The following is a 21,471-nucleotide window of genomic DNA, read 5'->3' on the forward strand; positions in this document are numbered from 1 at the left end:
TCCTTTTAAATGATCTATAGCATTCATAGCAGTGTCAATAGCTAACCCTAGTGACTTCAAAATGGTGAAATTTGCCTCACAAAAATAATTGCTGTGTAGTTTGTATAATGTGAGGAAGTGTGTCTTCATTATTTTGACTATGGCTTGTTATGACATTGAAGTTACTATCCATCATTTAAGACATTGTAGGTGGAGAGTCATGTTACTCCATGGGGGCACATTTGAATTGAAGTGCATCCTATGAGGTTGGGTGCAAGTTCACGCTTTTAAATAAATTTTGTGAGCCAGAAACGCTGCCACCAGATTTCTGACTTAAGACTTCTTGTTAGTTCTGAAGTCGTGTCCAACCCATCGCGACCCCATGGACAACGTTCCTCCAGGCCTTCCTGTCCTCTAAGCTCACGCCAACTGCTTCAGCCACCTCATTCTCTATCATCCCCTTCTTTTTTTGCCCTCAGTCTTTCCCAGCATGAGGCTCTTCTCCAGTGAGTTCTTCCTTCTCATTAGGTAGACAAAGTACTTGAGTTCCATCTTCAGGATCTGGCCTTCTAAAGAGCAGTCAGGGTTGATCTCCTCTAGGACTGACTGGTTGGATGGCCTTGCAGTCCAAGGGACTCACAGGAATCTTCTCCAGCACCAAAGTTCAAAGACCTCAGTTCTTTGGCGCTCAGCCTTCTTTTATGGTCCAACTTTCACAGCCATACATTGCAAGTGGAAAAACCTTAAGACTGAAGAGAAACAAATCCTCACTCAAAAGCAAATTCCGTGTCCAAAACTACAGGTAGGCAACACCTTCATTTGGTCAAGCCAAGGCCCCAGAAGAGCCTGCAAGCTTTCAAACTCTCCAGGACTACTGTGATGTGGACGGCATAGCTGTGTGCATTTTACAAAGCACATGTGAACAGGTTGCGAGTCAGATTTCAGCTTGCAACTGGATTCCGCCTGCAAGTGACTGGACGAACCTCCTTGGGCCAGGTTCAATTTAGGCTTTCTATCCTCTAAGCAACCAATAGGAGGGCTCATGCCGGTCTGTAGGAGCCAATCGGGAAGCTCGTTTCCAGCCAGAGCCGCAACTTTTTTTTTTTTAACAAACTGGTTTGCGGTTTATTTTTCTCAATTGCTGCTGTTCGTTTTCTCCGTTCTCACGTGTGAGCAAAAAACCGGTCACGCTCCAAGTTTTTTTTTAATTTTATTTCAAAATAAGCAGAAACTCATATCACAACGCGCGAAGATCAGGCTAAGAACACATAGAGAAACAAAGGGCTCCTTTTATAAAAACGCATCCTTCGAGGAATACGTGGCGCCTAATCTAGCATAAGCTACTTTTTAATTTTAAAAAAGTTGCAAACGGGCAAAGGATAAGAAAGCGAAATGTATTCAAAACGTTCGGCTTCTGCTTTGCTCGGCCAAGGAATTAAAATAAGATTTAAAAAAAATAATAATAAAAAATCTCCTTCGAGCCGGAATCGAACCAGCGACCTAAGGATGACTCTTGGAAAGCCTCTACAGTCCTCCGCTCTACCAGCTGAGCTATCGAAGGAACATGGCAGCTGCTTCGTGTCGTTTCCTATATATTGCATTGGGAGGAAAATGTAGTGCTATATTTCCCCCCCCCTTTTTCTCATTTCATTTCTCTCATTTCTTTTTTATCCGAGCCTATTCCTACAGTGAATATAGTACATATTTTCTAATTCTAACGCCAACTCACAGGCCGATCATGGCTTGAGAATCTTGACGCAAAGCATCTGAGAAAATATAAACAGAGGTTTTCGGTTGTGCACAGAATTTCACTCCGGTTCATTTGCGGGGTTTTTTATTTTTAAATGCAGTGAATAAATACAGGATTCGGGAGACAATGACCGGTCGCTGCCAATGGCAGAGGACCTGCGGGCGAGCATATTTTGGGAACCACAAGTCGGGAAAGGACGACCCAACTGAAGCGCCTGCAAGAAAAGGGTTTAAACCAGTGTTTCCCAACCTTGGCAACTTGAAGATGTCTGGACTTCAATTCCCAGAATTCCCCAGCCAGCATTCGCTGGGGAATTCTGGGAGTTGAAGTCCGGACATCTTCAAGTTGCCAAAGGTTGGGAAACAGTGGTTTAAAATGTGCCCAAGACCATATTACGGTAGGTGGCAGCAAGAAACACATCTATTTGTGTGCCTGCGGGCTAAACGAAACAAGTATCATTGAAAAGATCCAAGTGAATGACCCACTCAGATTCCCGGGAACAAACTTCATAATAGCCGAACAGCCAAACCCCGCTCATCTAGCCACTTCACCGATTGCCATTCCAGCCTTCCTCCAGCAGAGGGCGTGGCGTCAACAAAGCAAGGAAAGCTCCGAGCCTCCCACGTGCTCAAGTGCAAAGATCCGCGAGCTCTCGTGGGGGCGCTGCCCGTCACCCGGCTTTAAGGTGCTCGAGAGCCTGTGAAGATTTTTTGGCGGCGGGGTGGGTAGGTGGGGGCTTTCCATGTTTCCTTTAGACTTTCCTGGCGCGTATCGCGCTTGCTTGGAAGCGCATATCAGTTTCAGCGATATTTTTTCACACCATGGCCCTGAACTAAACATACAGTAAAGAGCAGCGCTGTGTCTGCTCCCTTTTTGCCGAATTCACACGAACCGCCTTAAATTCGGGCGCGGGGTGTGTGTGTATTTCATCCGATGACCCCCCTAAAGTCGTCGGCTCGGGATTGCAAAGGGCCAACCCCTCTCTATAGAGCTGACCCGCATTCTATTCTCTCTCCTTTTTCCCCATTTAGCTACGTGGTAGGATTGCACCACTGTTAAAAGTAGTTTCAGGTTTATTAGTTTGTGGGAGGTGGAGAGAGAGATTGCCCCGTAGGCGTTATAAATTTCGATGGCTGAAGAATCAAAAATACCCCCCCCCCCAATGGTCCCATTTCTTTATACTTTCTGAAGGCAGAAAGTGTAGAGATTCCCAGTCATCCAGGTCATAGTTGTCCCAAAGGTGTTTTTTTCAAGAGGCAACTGGACTTCCTTGTTTTTTTTCTTTGAAGACATTTCGTTTCTCATCCAAGAAGTTTCTTCAGCTCTGACAGGATAGTGGGGAATGGAAGGATTTATACTCCCTGCAGACAGCTGATCATCTGCATCCTTTTTGAAGCACTTGGAAGCCGTGACCCGTCAAAACCGCGGTCCACTAAAGTGCGCCCGATCAAAGCGCGTATGTGACGTCATCAGCAGCGCGACAAATAAAATTAAAAATAAATAAAATTAAAATTAAAATAAAATTAAAGCAAGCCGATTCACATAAAGGTAAGGGTTAGGGTTAGGGTTAGGGTTAGGTTAAGGGTTAGGTTTAGGTTTAGGGTTACTTTAAGCGTTAGGGTTAGGTTTAGGGTTAGGTTAAAGGTTAGGATTAGGTTTAGCGTTAGGTTAAGGGTTAGGTTTAGGGTTAGGTTTGGGGGGGTTAGGGTAAGGTTTTTGCGTTAATTTTAAATTTACTGCTCACAGCGTGCCGTTTTCGTCGCGCTGTGATGACGTCATGTACGTGCTTTCGGCGAGCGCGCTTTAGTCTACAGCGGATTTGTGGTGGAACCCTTGGAAGCACCTGAGAACCAGGAGGACTACTCAGATGACTCTCCTCCTGTCAGAGCTGAAGAAGCTTCTTGGATGAGAAACGAAATGTCTTCAAAGAAGAAACAGGAAAGTCCAATTGCCTCCTGAAAAAGCACCTTTGGGACATTTTTGAAGGCAGCTTGTTCTGAATTGGTTTGTTTATTTATTTGTTTCAGAAGCCTCACAGTTAAAATAAGGCGTACTCTATGACATAGAATTAAAAATACAAGATTAAAATATGCACACATTAAACAGATCTTGCCCAGAAACTAGCAGCATTTTGTTCTGTCGCACTGCCATGAAGTCCCCAAGTGTACACTGATCAGGACACAATGGACGGGGGTGGGGGGTGGGTTGTTGTCTGCATGTCACTATAATCACAACGAACAGAAGCCACCAGATAGCCTTATTTGTTAATTTTAAAGTGTCTCTGGATCTCGTACTGGAAGATAGTCTACTCATTGATTTTCATACTTCCCAGCTGTCATCGGATCCAAGTGCCAGCTCCTCAATTGGTTCTATCCAATGTTGGTGTGAATTGGAGATTGACTGAATTCTTAGTTTGAATTGGTGATTGACCGAATTCTTAGTTTGAATTGGTGATTGACTGAATTCTTAGTTTGAATTGGTGATTGACTGAATTCTTAGTTTGAATTGGTGATTGACTGAATTCTTAGTTTGAATTGGTGATTGACTGTAAAATGGCAGAGATCCATGTGGTTCATATCTGATAAACTTGAGAGAAAAAGTACTATATGTTTGCAGGAGCGTGATTGACAACAAGTACGTCTTAAAATTGGCCCTGGCCTTTTTGTTGCTTGGACCATCAGAAGACAAGACAGACAAACATTTTCCTCTGCCCATCTCCCCTTTGAGCATTTCTCATAACTTAAAGATGTGTCTTTGCAAAAAAAAATTGTAGGAGACTGCCACTTGCTATTGAACTCCCGAATGTGATAGAGAATTGTGAGGTGTTGGGAGCACAATTCAGGCTTGCTGATTGGTACCCACTTTTTGCAAACCCTGTAGAGATAACCTGTTGTTCCTTTCAATGACGAATCAACTCTGTGTGTGTGTTTGTGTATGTGTTGCTTTCCCAGAATTCAAACCATGTGCCAGTAGAGAAAGAACACATTTTTTTAAAAAAAGAAACCACTAGCAACCTTTAAAAAAAAAAAATTGGACAGAAAGAGATGAAAGATCAGCAGGGCTCAGAATATGTGTCTTTATATCTTCCTATGATGTCTTGAATTTTGTGCTAAATAAGATTTGCACAGAATGGGATCATTTAAATATCTGCACAGTTCTAGATGTTGATGGGTATTATGGATTATGAAATGGTGTAACATAATTTTTAATATCCAGGAATAATATATTCTGACACACACACATCCTACTTAGCAAAGGTAGCACTTGGCTACAACTCAGTCAGTGATAATCAATTATTAGACTTTGTGGCTAATCCTTTAATGTTATCTTTTTTCAAGTTTATGCTCCAACCACTGCTGTAGAAGAGGAGAAACATGGCTGATTAGTTTATCAAGTTCAATCTGAAACCAACAAAACATATAAGTAAGTACTCCAGTTTATGCTTTGGTACTGGAATAACAAAGTTGGAACTATTTAGGAGGAAAGTAGTTGGACTATATGGCCGAGGTAACCAAAATGAAATCAGAGAGTGACTTACCACTTTCTGCCAATCCAATTTATTACTAATGGTTTTAAAACAATCCAAGTGATGCCTATATACATGGATATCACCAGATGGCGTATAGTCAAGTTGATTGTATTATTACCACGAAAAGATGAAAGAGTTCATATAACAGCAAAAACATGACTAAGAGTTGATTGTGCAACAGATCATGAACTGATAAAAATCAAGCTGAAGCAAGGGGAAAAAAACAGCTAATGATTTTTCATGATACTATTTTGAGCATATGACCCATCATTTCCAGGAGGAAAAAAACAAACAGGAATCACTTTGAAGTTCTGAGTCTCATTGGCAAGATCCAGACCAGAGTTTGCTTACACTATTTGCACTAACCTCTAATGTTAGTATTCTGGACATTACGAATTCAGAATGCTCTACAGAAATATGGCAAACCACAGGAAAAAAACCAAACCAGGGAATCCAAAGAATGACACAGTGGCCAACAGATTAGAAGAGACCAGCCTACATAGGAATTCCACAAAAAGAAGATTTAACACAGTGTATAAACATCATACAATAGCCTTAATTTCAAATACTAGCAAAACAATGCTTATGAAAATTCAACACAGATTAGAGCTGTAATGGAAGGAGACCTGTTCAATCTGGTTTGATATAAAGCCAAAGAACAAGAGACATTATTGCGGATGCATGCTGGATAATTGAGAAAGTCGAAGAATAGAAAGGGGGAAAAAGGCCCATATATGCTTCACTGATTACACAAAAGCCTTTCATTGTGTCAGTTAGTTGGAATGTCCTTAGGAAAATTCCTAGAACAGTGATGGCAAACCTTTTCAGCACCAAGTGCCCGAACTAGAACACATGTGCATATGTACATGCCAGAGCACCGGAAACCCAAAGACCAGTTGGCCGGCGCGTGCATGTCAGTTTTTTGGCTGTTTTGCGCTGTTTTCAGTCTGTTTTTTAAGTCCATTTTCAAGCTGTTTTTCAGGCCATTTTCCAGCACTTCAGCGCCCATGAACAGCAGCTGGCAATGGTGCACATGCCCACAGAGAGGACTCTGTGTGTCACCTCTGGCACACGTGCTATAAGTTCGCCATCACAGTCCTAGAAGATCTCATTGTTCTCATTGTGATGATTAGGAGACTGGAGGCTAAAACATATGAGGAACTGTTGCAGGAACTGGGTATGTCTAGTTTAATAGAAAGAAGGACTAGGGGAGACATGATAGCAGTCTTCCAATATCTCAGGGGTTGCCACAAAGAAGAGGGAGTCAAACTATTCTCCAAGGCACCTGAGGGCAGAACCAGAAGCAATGGGTGGAAACTAATCAAGGAGAGAAGCAACTTAGAACTGAGGAGAAATTTCCTGACAGTCAGAACAATTAATCAGTGGAACAACTTGCCTCCAGAAGTTCTGAATGCTCCAATACTGGAAGTCTTTAAGAAGATGTTGGATAGCCATTTGTCTGAAGTGGTGTAGGGTTTCCTGTCTAGGCAGTGGGTTGGACTAGAAGACCTCCAAGGTCCCTTCAAACTCTTTTTTTTTCTATTCTCATGAGAAACCTATACATAGGACAGAGTGCCAGAATCTGTGGCAAAGCAGGCTGCTTCTTCGTCACCAAAGGTTGTGAGAGGAGGCTGCGTATTCTCTCCTTATTTATTCAAACTTTATGCTAAATATCGGTATACATTGACAAAAATGAATTAGAAAATGAATGAGGTTTTAAAACTGGAGGAACCTGTTTTATGCTAATGACACTCCTCTCAATAGCTGAAAATGCAAATGATCTGCAAATACTAGTGAGGAGAATCAAGTAGCTCAGTGAAAAAGAAACAAGTATAAACACATTCATTTTCTTTCAATATAAAGAAGACCAAATAAAGGATTACAACAGCAATCGCCCTTAGAATTGACAATGAAGATATTAACAGAATAACAGAGTTGGAAGAGACCTTGGAGGTCTTTTAGTCCAGTATTAAATATTTAGGTGTGCCTGTGTATCGATGGTGGATATCCTCTGCTTTTTAAGGGTCCTTCTTCCTCTCCAAATTTTATTGTTTGCTTGCAGACATTTCGTTGCTAAACTGACAGGGCAAGTCATTAGTTTATAAAATGATAGCAAACCCCACTCTCTGCGAGCACTGATTATGTTACCTAGTTGGGTAATGAAATGTCTGCAAGAACACTAAGCTCAGAATACACTAAGGACCCCACAGTTAAACTCTGAGCTACAAATGTTCTCTTCTATAAGTTTGACTATCAACAGAAAAGGAACCAGAAGTCAAGGAATATGTCACAGATTAGGTACATAGCAATAAAATACTTTCGTGGGGAAATATTCAAATGCCACTATGTGTTCATACCTGCAAAAATCAGAATGGTGCAAGCAGTGATTTTCTCTTTGTGCACTTTGGATTTTGAGGAAACAGGAACAAGTACTTTGAACTTTCATGTTGGAGAAGATTCCTGAGAATACCATGAAAAATCAAGGTATATATGTCATAGAATAAACCAATCCACACTTCTCATTCAAAGCACAAATGACCAGGCTCAAATTATTCTATTTTGTTACATTTGCAAAGATCTGAAAATCTAGAGGGGTCCTGGATGCTCTCTGAGCTTGGTTGTTTTCTTGCAGACATTTCATTACTCAAACTAGATATCCATGTTATCCTGAAAATAAGATCATGTCTTATATATATATACAAATACAAATATAATACCAGAGTTGGAAGGGACCTTGGAGGTCTTCTAGTCCCACCCCCTTCTTAGGCAAGAAACCCTATACTATTTCAGACAAACGGCTATCCAACATCTTCTTAAAGACTTCCAGTGTTGGGGCATTCACAACTTCTGGAGGCAAGTTGTTCCACTGATTAATTGTTCTGTCAGGAAATTTCTCCTCAGTTCTAAGTTGCTTCTCTCCTTGATTAGTTTCCACCCGTTGCTTCTTTTCTACCCTCAGGTGCCTTGGAGAATAGCTTGACTCCCTCTTCTTTGAGGCAGCCCCTGAGATATTGGAAGTGCTATCATGTCTTCCCTAGTCCTTCTTTCATTAAACTAGATAGACATACCCAGTTCCTGCAACCGTTCCTCCTATGTTTTAGTCTCCAGTCCCCTAATCCTCTTTGTTGCTCTTCTCTGCACTCTTTCCAAAGTCTCCACATCTTTTTTACATTGTGGCGACCAAAACTGAATGCAGTATTCCAAGTGTGGCCTTACCAAGGCATTATAAAGTGGTATTAACACTTGACGTGATCTTGATTCTTCTATCCCTCTGTTTATGTATACATACAAACACACAAAAACACACAAACACACACACACACACACACCACCACCACCACCACCACCACCACCACCACCACCACCACCAAAAAAGGCAGATCTTATTTTCCGGGGGGGGGGGGGGGGATGGGATATCATCCACTGACTTGCCTCACTTGCATGTGTCACCCCCCCCACCCACCCCGACCTCCTTTTTGCCATCAGAGGCCATCAGGAACTTCTTCTGCAGCCCACAAGGCTTTCCTGAAAGTCTCTGCAGTCATAACAGAGCTCTGGATCGATCCGGAGCTCTGTTATTGGCTACAGAGGCCTTCAGGAAAGCCTTGCTGGCCTTGTCAGCTGCAGAAAAAATGGGATGGCAAGGCAGGTGTTGGAGTACACGAGGTCTGGCTGCAACTATCCGAAGGTAAGTAGTAGGGCAGCTCCATCCCCCATCCCCACTCTGGAAATTTTTACCTGTGCAGCCTGGAGTGGGCAGTGTCTTAATTAAGGCTTAGTTTGTGGGGTACGGCTTATCTTGGGCACACGTGTAAAAATTAAGCTAGGACTTACTTTCAGGGTAGGTCATAATTTTGGGGAAACACAGTGACATCACCAGTGCTAAAAAAAAAAACCTGTTGGCCTAGCCCTAGGCCTTCCATGCAGGGGAATAAGGTCCACACTTCATCATGCTTGCCATTTTTTAATCTTTGTTATACTTCATTGATTTTATTGTAATTTCTTCCATTGTTATGAGCTGCCCAGTCAGGCAACATACAAATTTGAACAATACCCTGTTTCCCTGAAAATAAGACCTTCCCAGATAATAAGCGCAATCGGGCTTTTGAGTGCATGCGCTAAAACAAGCCCTTCCCCAAAAATAAGCCCTCCCCGAAAATCTCGCAACACAGCAGCGGCCATGAAGTGACCACACTTGTCATGTCCTGCACCTCAAAAATAATAAGACCTCCCTGAAAATAAGGCCAAGTGCTTATTTCAGGGGTCAAAAAAAAATAAGACTGTCTCTTATTTTCAGGGAAACATGGTGGTGGTGGTGGTGGTGGTGGTGGTGGTGGTGGTGGTGGTAGTAGTAGTAGTAGTAGTAGTAGTAGTAGTAGTAGTAGTAATAATAATAATAATAAACACCCTGAACCTTCCACATCTATCTATCCCAGGTCCATGGGAAGATCACAGTGGATAATCAGTGGAGGATCAGGTGGATAAAAATGCCACATCCAGTCTGAACATCTGGTTGACTGTGTGACAAACAATAACAACATAATAATAGCACCAAGGAGGATGACTTGATTGCAGCGACGGTCTTGTGTGGTCACTAACAGTCAACACCAGCTTGATAGAAGATAAGTAACTCCATTAAAAGAATGTATATGAACGGACAATTGCTCTAAAATCAAGATTTCCAGTCAGCCAAATGGAAATAAGGTTATCAGACAGTCACAAAGGGCTATCCCATGACTCTGGGATACTGCCACCATCATAAATGTGTACCAGTTTTGAAATGCCTCAATGATGATCATGTGATTGAGGATGCCGAGACAGTCATTAAATAGTCTTTCAGCATAGTTGTAAATTTGAAAAGTTGCTAAACTGGGCAGTTGTTAACTGAGGACTATATGTAGGTCAACTGGTACCTTCTAGGGTTAAGGGAGAGATCTCTGTGGCTCTCCTGATGTTGTGGACTGCAGTCCTTATTAGTGATTACCGATAATTGTGGCAGCCAAAGAGTTGGACATCTTTATTTGGAGAATTACCAGTCTTCTTTTTATAGTCCAGATTCGTTTTCTCCAATCTGGCAGCTTCCACATATGTATATAGCCTCAATCTGGCAATGGTCATGCTGGCTAGAGATTCTGGGAGTCAAAGTCTGCACATCTGAAGGGCACCACCAGTTAAGGAAGGCTGAGCTAAATGTTTCACTCCATCAACTTCAACAAGTACTGTTAATGGTTAAGTGTAAAAACAAAAACCCAGAGGACATCAAGTGGCCTACCTTTGAAAGGATACGGAAGGCTAGGAGGGTAAGAAGCCAACCACAAGGATGTTCTACAAGTAAAGTAAGGTAAAGGTAAAGGCAGTGACGTGCACTCAGGGGAGGCAGGGCCTCACCACTGTCATCATGAAAAGAAAAATGTAAAAGGAAAAAGGCTGAGGTAGTTGCTGCCAGTCACAGTGGATGACTCTGCTTAGTGCTTAACCGTTTAAAAAAGCCTCTAAAAAGTGTCCTCTACAGGAGGAGGCGGGAGAACCACGTGCCTCATTTAGTCTATCTTTATGATCACTCGAGCAGTTAAGCAAGGGTTAAAAGCCAAAAATTCCTTATGTAGATGAGGCACGTGGTTCTCTTGCCTCCTCCAATAGAGGGCGGTTTTTTTAGAGGCTTTTTTAAACAGTTAAGCAGAGTCATCCATTGGGGACTCTGGAAGCAGCTAACCCAGCCTGACCTCAGCAGCTCTTGCCTTTTTCCGTTTACATTTTTACATTTGCATCACGGCAGACAAGAGCAGAGTTGAAATCCTCTGTGAAACAGCTGGAAAAGGTATGTGGATTGGAGGGAGGGGGAGGAATTCAAAATTAATGTAATTTGTAAGTAATTGTATTATTGTAAGTAATTCGTGTGTGTGTGTGTGTGTTTTACCCGCCTCTGCTGGCACGCGGGCTGGCACTTTTTTTTTATGTCGGACATAGCGGCAGGACTTTTGGACATAGCGGCAGGGCTTTTGGACGTAGTGGCAGGGCTTTTGGACATAGCGGGACACCTCTATACCGTCTGAACGCCCTGCCGCTGTATCCGGCATAGGGCGGCTTATGCCCGCTTGCCTCACCAGCCATAAACCTCACCGCACGTCACTGGGTAAAGGTTCCCCTCACACATATGTTCTAGTTCTTCCCGACTCTAGGGGGTAGTTCTCATCTCCATTTCAAAGAGCCAGCGCTGTCCGAAGATGTCTCTGTGGTCATGTGACTGGCATGACTAAACACCGAGGTGCACGGAACGCTGTTACCTTCCCACCAAAGGTGGTCCCTATTTTTCTACTTGTATTTTTACATACCTTCAAACTGTTTGGTTGGCAGAAGCTGGGACAAGTAACAGGAGCTCATTCTGTTATGCGGTGCTAGGAATTTGAACCGCCAAACTGCCGATCTTTCTGATTGACAAACTCGGCGTCTTAGTCACTGAGCCACCCTTGTTTTACAAGTAATGGTACTCAAAAAAGGAAATGAGAAACCTCTTGGTCTCAATATATTTTCAGAGCCTGTCTCTTTCAGATCACAGCAGTGATCCATTATTGGCCCAGCAATACACATTCTTCAGTGGACAATCAGTTGCCCATAGAAAGCCTAGAGACCAGGCCTATGGCAGCATGTTCCCATGTCATATTGCTCTTCAGCAACTGAAGGGTTGGGTTGTTGCCTCTGGGGATGTGGACAAGGCCATACGAGCTGTGAGTGCCTCCACCTGTATACTGGACCCGTGTCCCTCCTGGCTGGTTGCCAACAGCAGTGAGGTGACACGAGGCTGGATCCAGGCGGTCGTTACCGCCTCCCTTCGGGAGGGGCACTTCCCCACCACACTTAAAGCGGCGGTGGTGAGACCCCTCCTGAAGAAACCATCTTTGGATCCAGCCGTTTTTAACAATTACCGTCCAGTCTCCAACCTCCCCTTTGTTGGGAAGGTTGTTGAGAAGGTGGTGGCCTTCCAGCTTCAATGGTCCTTGGAGGAAGCTAGCTATCTTGACCCCTTCCAGTCCGGCTTCAGACCTGGTTACAGCACTGAAACTGCCTTGGTCGCATTGACCGATGATCTCTGGAGAGCCAGGGATGGAGGCCATGCGTCCATCCTGGTTCTCCTTGACCTCTCGGCGGCTTTCGATACCATCGACCATGGTATCCTTCTGCGACGACTGCGGGAGGTGGGGTTGGGAGGCACTGTTCTGCAGTGGTTCTCCTCCTACCTCTCGGACAGGTTGCAGTCGGTGTTGGTTGGGGGGCAGAGATCGTCCCCGAGGCCCCTAACATATGGGGTGCCGCAGGGCTCGGTCTTATCACCCCTACTATTTAACATTTACATGAAACCGCTGGGCGAGATCATTCGGAGGCACGGGATAAAATACCACCAATACGCGGACGATACTCAGCTGTATCTGTCTGCCCCGTGCCAACTCAATGAAGCGGTGGACGTGATGAACCAGGGTCTTGAGGCCGTTAAGAACTGGATGAGAGCTAACAAACTGGTACTCAACCCAGACAAGACCGAGTGGCTTTTGTGTTTTCCTCCCAATAATTTGGCCAGTGTTCCATCGCTCAGGCTGGGGGGTCAAATTTTACACCCCTCAGATAGGGTTCGCAACTTGGGAGTCCTCCTGGACCCACAGCTGACTTTCGACCATCATTTGTCGGCTGTGACCAGGGGGGCATTTGCCCAGGTTCGCCTGGTGCGCCAGTTGCGACCCTACCTGAACCGGGAGGCCCTCACAACAGTCACTCGAGCCCTCGTGATCTCTAGACTGGAATACTGCAATGTGCTCTACATGGGGCTGCCCTTGAAGAGCATCCGGCGACTTCAGCTAGTCCAGAATGCGGCCGCGCGAGTGATTGTGGGCACACCGTGGTTCGCCCACATAACACCTATCCTCCGTGAGCTGCGCTGGCTACCTGTTGATCTCCGGGTGCGCTTCAAGGTGCTACTTACCATCCATAAATCTCTCCATGGTAGTGGATCTGAGTACTTGAGAGACCGCCTCCTGCCGATTACCTCCCTTCGACCGATTAGATCGCACAGATTAGGCCTCCTCCGAGTTCCATCCGCCAGTCAGTGTCGACTGGCGACTACGCGGAGGAGAGCCTTCTCAGTAGCAGCTCCGACCCTTTGGAACGACCTCCCCGTGGAGATTCGTACCCTCACCACCGTCCAGACCTTCCGCACAGCCCTTAGGATCTGGCTATCCCGTCAGGCCTGGGGATAAGATTCTGATTCGCCCCACCCGAATGTTGAATGAAAGTTGCGTTTTATTGTTTTATTTTTTATTTATGCACTGTCTTATGTTTTTTGTGTTGCACCCCCCTTCCCATGTATTGTAGCCGCCCTGAGTCCCCTCAGGGAAAAGGGCGGCCTATAAATCATAAATAAAATCCTAAAAAAATAGATAGGGTCCCATATGGGAGCAATCTTCTGAAATGCAGCTGTTTTGGGTTTAGTGAGGGTTAGGGTTCTAGTGAATGTCTAATCTTGCCATTTCTTTATAATATATCCTAGTTAGTTCACAATCTAGTATTCAGGCATGGTATTCACCTAACCCTCCAAATGAAATCCAGGCTCCTTATTTAAAAGGGAACAAGCAAAACAAAACTAGACTTTCTTGCTGTCAAAAATATTGTTGGTTGTCAGCAAAAAAAGTACTGTAACATCTGCTTGGAAAACTTCTCTCTGGGGCTTAGTTTGAGACAGTGAACATGGAAAAAGAGAGGTTCACCTTAGCTCTCTTTTTCTTCATTTTTATTTTATTTATTTGATATCGTTTGCCAGATAATAGGCATAAGAATAGACATGAGTATGAATGAAATGGGTACGAATAAATGGGGACAGTAGGACAGGGACGGTAGGCACGATGGTGCGCTTATGCACGTCCCTTACAGACCTCTTAGGAATGGGATGAGGTCCATGATAGACAGTTTAAGGTTAAAGTTTTGGAGATTTGAAGATGTAACAACAGTCAGGTAATGCATTCCAGGAATGAACCATTCTGTTGCTGAAGTCGTATTTTCTGCAATCAAAAAATTTCTCAGGCGTATGATTCTTTCTCTTTTTCTCAGTACTGCCAGAAAGTAACATATTTTCCTCTTTTGCAAAAGGTTGGCTAACACAGGATTTGTAAACTAGTCTTCTGTTTAATTATTAATCTGGTGTCTGAACCTGCCACGTGGCAGAGTAAAATTGCCTGAGTGTAAAAAAAATCAATCAGCATTGCACAACTATTTATTCTTTGGATGTTCTTTTCAGAGTACATATCCTGACGCACAAGAGCAGATCCCCATTAGCCTACTGCCAAATATTTTTATACCCAATGCCCGCATCCGTATTTATATAAGGCTCAGGTACTTTTCAAGAGCTTTGAAAGCAGTGCCACGGAGGTGCTTTTCCCAAAAAATCTATAAGGAAGGGAGAATGGCAACACTCCACTAGTACTTGCACTAGTAGCTTTTTACCAGTTGCTGCTCCACAGGATTCTGCAAATAATTAAAAAGAAAAAATGAAATTGCTGGAGAAAAAGTATTGGAAACAAAACAAATGCAGTGTCTGGATTGTTCAATTTGAAACGGAATAATCAAGAAGTAATCCTATAAAAAGCTAACCGAGTGGAATTGTTGTGTTGCGTTTGCATTACCAATATAAATAGCAGCATTCATGCTAAACAAATGCTCATTAAAGAAGTACGTAGAACCTGAGCAGCTCAGAATTCTGGGATTTCAGAAAGCAGCAATTTCTCAATTTGCTATTTCTCAAACTGCATGTCCCCCACCCGTTAAAAAGTGGGAGGAAATCTAGGTTTTGATAGAAAATATCTTTTTTGCTTCACGAAGCAACATGGGCTGCAACAAGAAGTCATTGGTGTGGTAAAGTGCCCTTCCATGTATTTCATTTAAATACATCAGTACTAAAATTGCCAGGAAGTGTCCTGGAGCTTTGACAGCTGGATTACATAATAATGCTAATAATAATATAGGGCTTTGCATAAATCGAGGATAGCAAGGTAGGAAGCAGGGGTTGGGAAAAGAGAGGGGAGGGGAGGTTGGTTGCTTTTGAAAAGTGTTTGGGAAAATATCAGCAGGTAAATGAATGGTACCTGGGATTCCCATAACAGAATACTCCTTGTTGCAGTCTATAGGGCAGTCTCTCTCAACCTCCGCAACTTTAAGACGTGTGGACTTCAGCTCCCAGAATTCCCCACACGTCTTAAAAATTGCTGAGGTTGAAAAACACCTGATCTATCTTCATAAACCTGGAGGTAAAATTGAAGAACTAGAACACTTAAGACCACTGTGTCCAACCCTCTGCTCAATGCAACCCAAACTCTAGTCTAGAGCATCCTCGAGAGATGGTTGCCCATTGCTTCTTTGACTAGTTAGCCCTATCAAAAAGCTAGAAAAAAACATCACAGTGAAAAACAATTGGAATTTGTCTTCCTGTAACTTAAACCCAAAATCCCATGTCCCACGCTCTGGAACAACAGAGAAAAGGGTCTTGATCCCATTTCATGTAAAGATATATTTGACATGCCTAGAAATGCCACTTTGGATGCCAGGAGTTTTTCCTGGTTCAAGTGGAGAGTAACAAATGGTCACGTATGCCTCTAAAGAGACATTGTTATTCCCCGCCACCCCCGCCGTCTCCTTTGTCGAGTTCCACTTAAAGCATTACCAACGCAATAAATTGCTGCATGAGATCAATCACACAGGCTGTCTGAAAAGGAACGGTTTTTATTTTATTGTGGAAAATAATTCTTTTTTTGCTTTTTTAAGCTCTTCTCACCAATTGTCAACATAAAATTAGCGTCTCTCCATCCAACAACCTTGATTCAAACATCCAGATGTGATGACACTTATTTTTCAGCAGAGATATTTTCAGGAACAGAAGGCAGCGCAGGACAGAAAGGGAGAAAAATGGTGTGGCTGCTGGTGGGTTTTCCTTTCTGCTGGGATCTCCGCTGAGCATCTTCCAATTGTTTCACCAAAATCACAAACTGGAATGGGAAATATGATCATTTCACTGTGATCCAGGACAAAACACTAACACGGACAGTAGGCCAAAGGAGAGAGTTTGGGCTACAGATGGTGTGGATTAAGATACACAGAACTGAGGATTGGTGGGGGGACGGGGGACCCATGATATAGTATCTCTATCCTCCTATTTTCATTTCCATGATTGATTGGCTGACTGAGCACCAGAGGACAGAAATGAAAGGAAGGAACCTGAAAAGAAAATTCCATTTTCCCCTCCCTTCCACTGTTAAGTTCAGTAGCTGCCTTCTACTGAAAGAAGATGGCAGTATAACTTGCAAACTGAGACATCCAGGCCGAGTCCCAGAACATAATACTAAAAGTAAGAACAGCTCTCTTGCTGTTTCTAGTTTTAAAAATGGCAATTCTTCACCCAGCATCCAGCAAATCTTGAAAGTAGGGATTAAAATAATCAGCAAAATAATAATAATAATAATAATAATAATAATAATAATCTGATTTTCCATTACAACCCTCTCCTCCTCCTCACACACCCTCCGCGTCCAGATAAGGTAAGAGCACAATGGTTCCGATGGGGACCAGATTGCAAATGGATGACTCGAGGGATCATTTCTGCATGTATATTCAGGATGTTATTAAAGGTGAGTAGCATCATGCTGAAAGATCTTTGCTCTCCACAGAGACATTTCCACTCATGGTCTATACACATTTCTGCCCTACTTTATACATTTTTTTTCAAATGGAAGCCTGACCTAGAAAATCGTTAAACGGTAGTCTCTTGCAGAGAATTAAAGTGAAATCAAGGTACGAACATGTCCAAATTATCAACATCCCAGATGCAGATCACAGTCAGTCTTTTTTTAAAAATTATTTTTTTTTAGAACGCCTCTTCCTCTGCAGCATTAGTTTCTTTTTTTTTTCCCCAAAAAGAAAAATCTCAGGACTTAAGCAGATGCAGCAAACCATTCAAAGCAGTCTCCCCAAGGCACCATCTCCTCCTATCTGCCCATTTGCCCAACCAGAGGAGCAAATACACAAGGAAAAAACTCCCCTCACGGAAGTGAAATGCCAAAACACAATCTTCCCTCCTCCATTCACCACAGAGGTGGCCTTACGCATTTTTTTTTAAAGAGAGAAAGTAATAAGCATTCAAACAACACAATATACCTTTTGGTGTGGTCTAAACTTTGGCCAAAGGAGGTCTGAAAGTCACTTCCTCATGCCTGCCTCATAAAGTGGCATCTGGAGCAGCTCAGTGGCAACTCCCAAAGGCAAGAATGGGGAAGACTGGACTGTGCCCCACGGAATAAGGCTGGACTCCTTGCTTGGAGAAGTCCTTTCATGAGATGCTCCAATGCCTCAAGGAGTCTCCTCCCTCCACTCTACTTTAGTAAATATGTAGCAGTGACCAATTCCAATATGGCCATTCAGAAACAAAAAACCACAGCAATTTAAAAAAATGCAACAGCACACTCCGCCGTAGATCTGGATGAACTTCCTACACCAGGCAAATTAAGGCAGCCTTGGGCAAGTTCTCCTCATAAACCTGGGAAGAGGACATGGCACCGACGTCAAGCCATCGGTCGGCTTCCCTTAAAGAGATATACCGGAAGCCTCTTATCATTTCAGGTGACAAGTGGAGGCTGAAAGGTCTGACTGCTCCCTCATGCGTCATAAAGAGCTAGCCTTAGGCCTTCCTCCCCCAGCACCGCTTTCAAATTTCATGGCCCACTTGCAGCTCATCATTTCCCGTTGCAGCTTAGAGAAAAAGGACCATTTGACAGCAGGCACTGGCTAGAAGGCTGCAAAGTCAAGGCTTTCATGTATCTCAATACCAGGTAAGAGGATGAGAAGAAAATGCCCGCCTCCACCCAAAACGTTATTTAAGCTAAAGTTAACAGGTGCTAGCATGGAGCTATAAAAAGGGTAGCACGTAGCACATGCTCTCTGACTACTCTATCCTAGTGCCCAAATAAAAGCAATAAAAAGAGGCTCTGACTTTCCTTTCCATCTCATCTGAGTGACAATCATATTAAGTTTGTCGTTGTGCACATTGTTATCTCCACTGTCCCATTCAATAGGGTTCAATTAGGATATCTAAGAGATCAACATAAAAATGGCCAATATGGTCAATAAAGATGGTCCTTTTGAGGGTTCAATGATCATCCAAAAGAGCTTCCTGCTTTCCAAACCTTACAGGTGCCCAGGTGAGAGGTGAAGCAGCCGCCAAGAGCTGAGGAAAAAAACCTTTGATGTTCTCCCTACAGCTTTACCTGTGGCCTATCACGTTGAATGCAGAGTGCCGGTTTTGAATCATAGTTTCTCGGCAACTTAACAAGCTTCCCCAATTTGCTTGGCTAGAATTTAAAGATATGTATGAAGTCTGTGGCCAAACACACTATTTGATTGAGGAGTTACGTCTGCCGCGTGAGATCACAAGTTGCTCTGGCCTGCTGCATATCTCAACAAAACTGGGAAAACTTCAGTGGGTCACTGCTTTGGTTTAGCATTCACTTTGACCTCAAAATGCACCAATTTGGACAAGCTACCAAGGATCTAATCAGTGGACGGGCAGCATTGTCAAGAAGGAAGGCAGGCACTGGGGAGAGAACAGAGAACCCAGAACGCTCCTACGATGTTGGGGCTTTGGAATACCACCCCCACCCCCACCCCCGGTAACCTATCCCTCCTGCCATGAACTCCTCCCCCAAATTAAGTGCACAAAACAATCCTCATTCCTGGAATGCACCTTGAATGCCACACAAGAGAAGAAAATACAGAATTCTGCCCCCCTCCCAGCACCCTTTTCCCCAATGGGGTCCAACATGCTCAAAAATCATCAGCTGCTAACTCCAACTGGGGTCATAGCCTGTCCAGCCAGGAGGAGGAGCCAGGAAAACACGGCGGCCTCGGTAAAGGAAGCTGATAATGCCCTGATACCCAGCACGGGGCACTCCTGATTTGAGGTCATCCATAACACCCAAGGCTTTCGCAAAGGCCTTGAAAGAGTCACGAGTGGTGTACTGCACTCGGACAGTACCCAACTCCCGGCGCTGGTTCCCCTGTAATTCTTCGACACGCAGCTGAGGGGCATCGTAGACCTGGGCCAAGAATGAGTGTTCATAGTTATTCTTCTTGAGGTAAGAAAGGTCCATCTGGGTGAAAGGCACAAAACGGTCATTGAGCTTGATGAACTTCAGATATTGGTCAAAGAACTGACCGTGGCTCACGCCCTTACGGCCAAAAGTCATTGTGCGTGACACTTCAGGCCTGATGCACGAACGGCCCTGCCGCTGTTCAGGCTGTCGCATCCAGTCGTCCCAGAAAGCCTTGGGCCACTTGGGTTCCAGCTCGTCCCACAAGTCAGAGAGCAGAAGCCAGCCCAGACCAGGGAAAAAATCAGTACGATAGAGAAGTTCGGGATGGGCAACGTCTACCATCTGTTCCTTGCCGTTATCGTTCCAGGCAGAGATACACCAAAGAGTTGGGTCAGCCAGTAGAAGCGGGAAACTCGCTTGAAAATATTCAAAGAAATCAGGAGCGACTTCCAAGTCGTCTTCCACTACAATGGCTGCTTGGTATTTGAAAGTCCGGAAAACCTGGCTCAAGGCCCAGCGATAGTGTCGGGCAATTTTGTAGTATCCTTGAAACTTGCGATGGTCGGTAGGCACAGGGATGTCACTTAAATTGGGCTGCTTGATGTGCATGATAGAATCTCCATAGGAGGCAATGACTCTAGCGGTTTCCTCATGCCCACAGTCCTGGCTTACAATGATGGGGAATCGCTCCTTTGAGGGGCGGTAATGCAATAGTTTATCTAGACAACGGCGGACTGTGCTGCGGTCACAGGCAATCACCACCACAGGCAAAACGGCATCGGGGGATATCTGATTGTGATGGGGCAAGAGCACAGCTGTGGGAGGCTGGACCGACAGGTGGAGGTTTTTGGCCTTCCGTTTGTTCCAGAGTGCACTATAGCGGTAGATCTGATGTAGAAGCTCCTTTTGGTGCTCTAATTCTACCTCGGCATCCTGGGCCAGTCGGATCACCTCTTCAGTTAAGCGGCTATGGTCCGATAGATACTGTGGCCGAGTCCACAGGAAGAAAAGGATCAGGGCGTTCCAGGCCACAAAAAGCACCAGGCCCCAGGCAATCAGGCTACTTTTCTTCAACATCCTTCACAGGCATAGGCCACACCCTGTCCTCTTATGTCCACCCCTCGGATGAGCTTCAAATTGTCACCATCAACCTGAAAAATGAGGGAAAAACAGTATTATTGATTCATCTGCCTTTCCTCTCCTTCACCACTCTGATTATCGCCTGGCTGCACTTACATCCATCACAGTGAAACGTTTCGAAAGGCTGATAAAAGTACTTTAATCTATCCAGCCTCTCTCCAGCGTTTGACTCGCTTCAGTTTGCTTATCGGGTGAATTGCTCCACAGAGGATGCTATTTCCTCTGCTGTTCCCCATCTGAGCATGGCGCACTTAAGAGGAAAAAAAATCTCATGTGTGAATGCCATTTGTCGATTTTAGTTTGGCTTTGAATACAATCACCCCAAAACGTTTAGTACAAAACTGTACACAAGCCTTTAGGGTTTACTACTCCTTTGTGCAATTGGATTTTCACATTGATACACCCCAGAATGTGCGAGTTGGGACTAATATTTCTAACACATCTTTTGAGCACATGTATTCAAAACACACACATGCTTCTCTTTTGTTAAGTGTAAGTTTTTGCCAGTAGAGAAAACATATCTTCGTGCATTGTATTAAAAGCGCACATAAGCAAGTTAACAAGGAAGTAGTTATATGCCTTCATTCACTTTAAACAGCTCTTGCGTAAAGTGGAACAGGAAATCTCACCCCAGAATAAAAAAAATGAATTTGTGATTTATGGTTTTGACAATTATAGAGAGGCCAGATTGTAGAAAGAAGAATGTGATGCAACTTTGGGAGAGAGTGGTTAAAATGTATTTGTACTTGTAACTGCTCTGAAGAATATCAGAAGTGACTTAAGATCATTTTGGTTTATTTTCTATTTTTTTCTTTTCTTGCACTTTCTGCTTTTTCTCTGATTTCTTTTCTTTTTTTCTTCCTTCCTTTATGTTTGGGCTAGTTTTTTTTAATATTCTTGTTGAAAAGTTTTAATAAAAAATTTTAAGCAAAAAGAAATGAAAAAAATAGAAAAAC

At 43.8% G+C, this 21,471-nt stretch overlaps 1 protein-coding gene and 1 non-coding gene across 7 annotated transcripts in view; both read right to left on the bottom strand.

Annotated features, from left to right (window-relative positions):
* Window positions 1–1,451: 1,451 nt before the first annotated feature.
* Window positions 1,452–1,540, bottom strand: TRNAY-GUA. Its single transcript is given in 2 exon segments — window positions 1,452–1,487; window positions 1,504–1,540. It is a non-coding gene; the product is annotated as a tRNA-Tyr (tRNA).
* Window positions 1,541–15,998: 14,458 nt separating this feature from the next.
* The window catches only part of MGAT1 (alpha-1,3-mannosyl-glycoprotein 2-beta-N-acetylglucosaminyltransferase), a 43,190-nt gene continuing 37,717 nt past the window's right edge, over window positions 15,999–21,471 (bottom strand). For all 6 annotated transcript variants that reach the window (XM_032208920.1, XM_032208921.1, XM_032208922.1 and 3 more), the window contains one exon: window positions 15,999–20,526. In XM_032208920.1, coding sequence (XP_032064811.1) covers window positions 19,124–20,452 — 1,329 coding nt within the window. In that variant the 5' untranslated portion in view covers window positions 20,453–20,526 and the 3' untranslated portion in view covers window positions 15,999–19,123. The remainder of the gene's footprint in view (window positions 20,527–21,471) is intronic.

The sequence above is a fragment of the Thamnophis elegans genome, chromosome 2 (assembly GCF_009769535.1).
Source record: "Thamnophis elegans isolate rThaEle1 chromosome 2, rThaEle1.pri, whole genome shotgun sequence".
In the NCBI taxonomy this organism is placed as follows: domain Eukaryota; kingdom Metazoa; phylum Chordata; class Lepidosauria; order Squamata; family Colubridae; genus Thamnophis; species Thamnophis elegans.